We start from the raw sequence: 6,371 nt of genomic DNA, 5'->3' as shown, positions 1-6,371 counted from the left end.
TGGTTCCACAAGAGAAGAGCTTGACAACTGAAAGCTCTGCCTCCCATTCTACTTTTAGAAACTGGAGGAACCACAAGTAAACCTGCAGTCTGAGAGCGAAGGGCTCTGTTAGGAAAAGATAACTTTCCTTATAAGTGTAGGTTAATCACTACATTTTGGAACCACTACAGTCAAAAGAACTTGAAAAAACAAGATATTTATATATCATATATATCATATACAAATACAGGTTGTTTGGAGGTAATTTTGTGAAACTCTCTCAACTACAGGGAAACTCCACCAAGCTTAAACCTTCCAAATCGTTATGTAAATTATATATTTCTCTGATGCTCCTAAATAGTAGATAAAAATGACAATCTGCATAGTTTTAAGTCATAAAGTATTATTGAAATATTATTACACACAACAGAGTTTTAACACATTTTATAGGTTGCAAAGAACTGAAAATGGTCATTTGTTGAGGTCTTGTTTACTGAAATCAGAAGCTGTTTCTATTTAAATAACTTTTTAACAAGTTACATTTTAAAATGGTGAGATTTTGGAGAGTTTCTGCTTGAATTTCCTTCCAAAGCTGCTGTTTGGCTGTGAACTACCTCCCTCCCTCTGAGACCTGTGGCTTTAAGCTCTAAAGTTTCTCAATAAGGACTGAGGTGAGCGAGGATGGGGGCCACACCATGTGTTTCTCTTCTTTTTATGCCCACAGCAGCCAGTGATGCAGCATGAGATAACGCACTGTGATCTGTAGAGATCCTTTTACTTTCCCACATTGTTAAAAATGGTGGTCTGCTTAATATTGTGCAACATCAACAAAAGTGCATCAGTACTTTTTGCTTTAAGTGGGTTCAACTGACATCCCTATCATCCCAGTTGATTYATTTCAGTTATCCACAGAGCTACAACACCATCCACGAGTTTAACTGAAAGCAACATATTTAATCGTTATGTTGCTTAAATATAATTTGCAATGATTTGGAACACGGTAATAAAAAAATATGAAAAGCAGGTCACAAAAAAATCCGACACCTTCAATTATTCATACAACAAAACTCCAAMAGATTCAGCTGCATGCTCACGTTCACCAGGTCATTATGCTTTGCTAACATCTTAAGAACCATTTTATCAAGAGCTTCAGAAAGATGTCAAAACCAGAGTGTCTTGCATGAGCATAAAGCGATCCTGGCGGGCGATGTCATCAAACGCGTGCCTGCAGCCGCCTTTCTTGAGATGAAAAACAAAACGAAACACTTTGAGGCGAAGCCCACTTCCCTCCTGCTCTGCGACTCCCATCTGTCACTCCCGGTGACTTATTCTGAGCAAGACTGCTTCTTCCTGCGTGACCTCCATGGCGGGGGTGCAAGATGAACGAGGTGGGTCTGGTCTCTGTCCTCTGTCTTCTCTGTGCCAAGGCAGCAGGAGCACTGAAGCATCCAGAACACCTGCAAACTGAGAGTAATGAGGCAGCGGGCCACACGGCCTCCCCTCCTCCCCGCACTAATCAATCCTGCTGGCCCCTTAAAGGAAGCGAGGAGACCAACAGCCAGTTAGAGGAGCTAAAAACTTCATATCTGTGCACACGAGCCACTGCACAAAGCTCTGTTAGACACTGTTTTTGTTGTTCTCCGAGTTCCAAAAACCACATTCACAGCCTTTGGTTTTCCTGTTGAATACACTTGAGCCTCCTCCATAAAATCAGCTCATTACAGCCAAAACTAATTTCATTTGTTTTCTTCTGTTTTAGGCCAAATTAACAACAGTTTGAGCCAAAGAAACAGAAGCTAAGGCTGCTGTGGCCAGGAGGCACACCCTGAGAGGAGGAMCTCTTCTCAATGAAACCAAACAAAATTGAATCAATGTGGTCTGGTGAGTAAGGAAGCCAAGAAATGGTCCTACTGCTTATTAAAACAAGATTTAACTTGGAATGCATGCAAAGTAATGAAGACGTTTACAGTTTTTGTTCTGGCTGCGATTTTTTTTAAAGCAGCTGGGCAGTTTTATTGTTGAAAACAACAAAATCTGTTGTTTTTATTGAAAGGAAAAAAATAATTTCTATTAAAAGTTACTAAAGGAAGACATCCAGTACAATAAGGATCTTTTTTGGGAAAAAAATAACTTTTTAAAGTAAAAATTTTAATTAAATGTAAGATAGAAGGGAGTAAATATGGCTTTTTTGTCACAATTTGGTTTTTTTTTTTTTTTTTTTTTTTTTTTTGGGGGGGGGGGGGGGTTTTTTTTCTTTTTTTTTTTTTTTTTTTTTTTTGGGGGGGGGGGGGCAGTTTTGTGACCATTTTTGTACTTTCTGTTTTGAATTGGTCTGTTTGTGTCTCTGTGCCACATCCCGTCACACCTGTTCCCTGTTTCATTAACACAGCTGCAGTCACTCCTCCTATCAGAGTCCATACATTCTGTCTGTTTCACCAGTTGAGCATGGTGCATCTTGTAAATCCTGGTGCTCCTAAGTTTTGCTCCACATCCACAGTATTTTGTTGTTGTTTAAAACAAATTTTACTATTTTCTTCAAGCTCCTTATGTCAGCCTGCATTCCTGAGTCAAACCTTTTGAAACTGTGACATTATGTAATAATTTTAAGTATAAAACCTGAGTTTTCATATTAAACAGGGCTGCAGTTTTTATTTATTTTCTCAAAGAATTTCCTCTGATGTGAAATATTCTGTTCAGTACAAGTTTTAAAAACAGTTAAAGCTGTTAAGTCCACTACAAATGAAACCAATTAAAAGTAAACACAATATTTAAAAAAAGTGCTGTACTTATAATCCAGCACCTTCTCTGTGATGTTCAGCTGTCAGTCAAACTCTGCAGAGTACACCTCCGTCAGTGAGCAAATGTTTATGGTTCTTCACTAAGATTGTAATATCAACAATATGTGAGCAGAAACAAATGTTTGTTTTATTGAACCATGTGGCTTTCTGTAGTTCTTTTACAATAAATTGTATTCAGTCCTGCTGTATCACAGTTACAATGAAATATATTGAAATGCAAAGCAGCTGCTTCCTGTCCTTTAAAATGTCCTCAGAGATGGAGACGCTCATCTTCTCTATAACTTTATTTGTAGGAAATGAACTAAAATTGCATCCAAAGAAAAACATCTGCTGCCAGGAGAAACCAAAGAGAGAAAAGCTGAAAGTAAATGTTTTCCTGCTGTAATTAAACTTACAAGTGAAMAGAAGTTAGACTTAACTGGAGTTCTGCACATTGTAGTAAAATACAGTTTAAGGTGTATTCCACCAGTGACTGTTGGAGGTATGCTGAGTAAATACAGCGATAACTCAACCAAACTGACTCTTTTCTTTTGGGTTGTAAAGTTTTAATGACTTGGGTTATAAACTTTAAGTTTAAGTGATTTTTTTTGTGATGTTCTGAGGTTGGGCTCATGTGTTCATCTAATCACCTGAAACCTCAGCAATATACAGTTTATGTGTCTCTGTTTGAACAAATCCACCAAACAGCTTCTCTATAGGAAACCCACTTTGAAGTAAACAAATCCCCACACAGCTGACAGGTGTGGGCCAGATCTGGGGTCACGCTGACACCGCTGGCTCACTGCTGGCGTGACAGGTGGGTTTGTCAACCAGATGTGGGCAAGGTCTGGCAAYTATGGTACRGTTTTTAAAATAACATGTCWCAGTTGGCCCAGTTGTAGTTRATGTGGCCCTAATCTGTTAATTCYACAACTGGCCAAGTTGTGGTTTGGTTTATGTGGCCCTAATTTGTCAAATTACAACTGGTCCAGACAGTTGTGTTTTGGATTATGTGGTCCAARTCTGTCAGTGCCACAACTGGCCCAGTTATTTTTTTGGTTTGTGATCCAAATCAGTCAATTTTTGGCTCGGGTGTGTTTTGGTTTATGTGGCCTTAATTTGTCACTTCTACAACTGGCCCAGTTGTGTTATGGTTRATGKGGCCCTAACCAGTCAATACACAASTGGCTTGGTGCRGTTTGGTTTATGTGGCCCTAATTTGTCARTATTACAACTGGACCAGTTGTGTTTTAGATTATGTGGTGCAAATCTGTCAAYGCAACAACTGGCCCAGTRATTGTTTAGTTTATGTGATCTAAATYTGTCAATGTCACAASTGACTCGATTGTGGTGTGGTTTTTGTGGTGCTGGGTTCATGCATGGACCACCTCGGGCAAACCACATCTTGGTCACCAAAGGGCTGTCAGTYTTTGCACGGTGTGGGCCAGAACTGGGCCASACATATTTTRCTGTGTGGGCTGTTGTTCAGTTTACACTGTGGACACAACAAACAAGCACCATCTCTATGAAATAGAAAAACTTTCCTGTAGTCTAAAAGAAAAGGACCTTTGGTGTGCATTTGGCTGACATGGACTAGTTTCTCACAACTTTATCWAATTATTTTAAATGCTAATATTTTATGTATAAAATTTATAAAAAGATGAATCCTTTAAAATGCATGCACCCATTACTTCTTAAGCGCTTCCTGAAACATTGCTTTCCTCCTTTTCATCACTGATTCCTAATACATCAGTGATGCACAAAAATATATTTTTTCTTTTAATAAAATGCCCGTAATAATTTACATTTAGGTGCATTTTCCACTTCTGCCAGCCTGCAAAGAAAGTGTGCTGGAATAACGACACAACAGCTCCCCCATCCAAAAAAATAAATAAAAAGATAAATAAAAAGTCAGGCCACCATGTCATTACCCAACCTACACTCTCTCTGAGCAATCACGTCTAAAGAGCATTTTTCAGAAGCTCCCTCCCAAGCACAAGATGTAAGCATGGCTAATGGAAATTTAATCAGCAGCAAGAGAGGACAGCAGGCATAATGCAACACATGATAAATAGAAGAAAGATGCAAATGGCATTTATTTTAGACAGGTCGTGCTGACAGGCCCCGATAACGTCTCCTCATGGAGTTTTCACTTCTCTTTTTTTCATGGTTTCAAATTCTGAGGCTCTATATTTCGCAGCTGTGCRTGGACGAAATTAGATTAATCGTGGAAACATTTTCAAACGTTCCATGCCTTAGCAGTAGAGCTTCGGGCCTGAATTAATAAAACGCAACATAAATTCTTGCCGTCGTTTAGAGACTGGGAAGTGTTTCAGCTCACACACTTTGTTTCAAACTTTTACACAGCCACAAATCTTCACACAAGTTTCCTCTTAAAACTACTTTATCGTTTGAAATGATCTGCTTTGAAGGGAACTCTGACAGGTTGTAACATTAYRAKAAGCATTTMCTTCAACTATGAAAACAAAACTAAAAATACTGGAGGCTGTTTAGTTTTTGTAAAWTTTTTGCGTGCTCYATTCAGTTTTGAAGTTAATTTTGAACAATGTCTGATGTTCAGCCCTTTTAAATAAAACTGGAGCACGTTAATAGAGAGGAGAATGTAGAAATGACTCAGGTGCAACTAAACATGATGATAAAGCAAAACAAAACTGCTTCATGGTAGGCTCACCTCAGCTTTAGCCTTTGAGTCTTCATGTTAGCTCCTGAGCTAATAGGTGATACTGTAAATGGGCTCTGTCCCAATTCATGGGCTGGATCCTCAGGAGTACTTAGCCCRGCTGGGCCACATAGGCCACATCCTTCTCAGTCCRGGTAGGCTGCATAAAACTGCTGTGAAATGAAACGGTCTASCCTTCGATTGACATAAGTTTGCGTGACCACGCACTTMAATAACGTTGGGACGTGTATTTAAACATATTWTCACTGAAAGAATAACTTCACAGTTAAAAYGTTACACRTAAACAATAACAAAAACATTAATAAGTTGAGTTTAGCTCCAGTATCAGCACTTGTCGTTGCATTTTATGTAACATCTTATTGCAGCATGAATTTCATCAGTTGTTCATAAGTTCATAAGTTGTTMAACTTACTTTTGCGGGGCAGTGACGTATGCGGCCATCAAATGTGCATTCATGAAGACCCGGCCCATGAATTGAGACACAGCAATGGCTTTCTCTCACAAGCTAATATGGCAGTRTGTGGAGTTAGGTCCTGAGCTAATATACAGGTCCTTCTCAAAAAATTAGCATATTGTGATAAAGTTCATTATTTTCTGTGATGTACTGATAAACAATAAACTTTCATAGATTTTAGATTCATTGCACACCAACTGAAGTAGTTCAAGCCTTTTATTGTTTTAATATTGATGATTTTGGCAAAAAAGTAAAGAAAAATTAAAAATCCCTATCTCAAAAAATTAGCATATTTCATCCGACCAATAAAAGAAAAGTGTTTTTAATATAAAAAAAGTCAACCTTCAAATAATTATGTTCAGTTCTGCACTCAATACTTGGTGGGGAATACTTTTGCAGAAATGACTGCTTCATTGTGGCGTGGCATGGAGGCAATCAGCCTGTGGCACTGCTGAGGTGT

The 6,371-nt window shown here is 38.5% G+C and overlaps 1 protein-coding gene across 1 annotated transcript in view; it reads left to right on the top strand.

Annotated features, from left to right (window-relative positions):
* The window catches only part of negr1 (neuronal growth regulator 1), a 208,533-nt gene extending 206,739 nt beyond the window's left edge, over positions 1 to 1,794 (top strand). The window contains exon 8 of the mRNA XM_013999966.1: positions 1,739 to 1,794. Within this exon, the coding sequence (XP_013855420.1) occupies positions 1,739 to 1,779 (41 nt within the window). The 3' untranslated portion in view covers positions 1,780 to 1,794. The remainder of the gene's footprint in view (positions 1 to 1,738) is intronic.
* The last annotated feature ends 4,577 nt before the right edge of the window (positions 1,795 to 6,371 follow it).

Source organism: Austrofundulus limnaeus, unplaced genomic scaffold, assembly GCF_001266775.1.
Source record: "Austrofundulus limnaeus strain Quisiro unplaced genomic scaffold, Austrofundulus_limnaeus-1.0 Scaffold8, whole genome shotgun sequence".
Classification (NCBI taxonomy): domain Eukaryota; kingdom Metazoa; phylum Chordata; class Actinopteri; order Cyprinodontiformes; family Rivulidae; genus Austrofundulus; species Austrofundulus limnaeus.
Note: the sequence above shows the minus strand (reverse complement) of the source record. Positions and strands in the feature narration are given on the sequence as shown.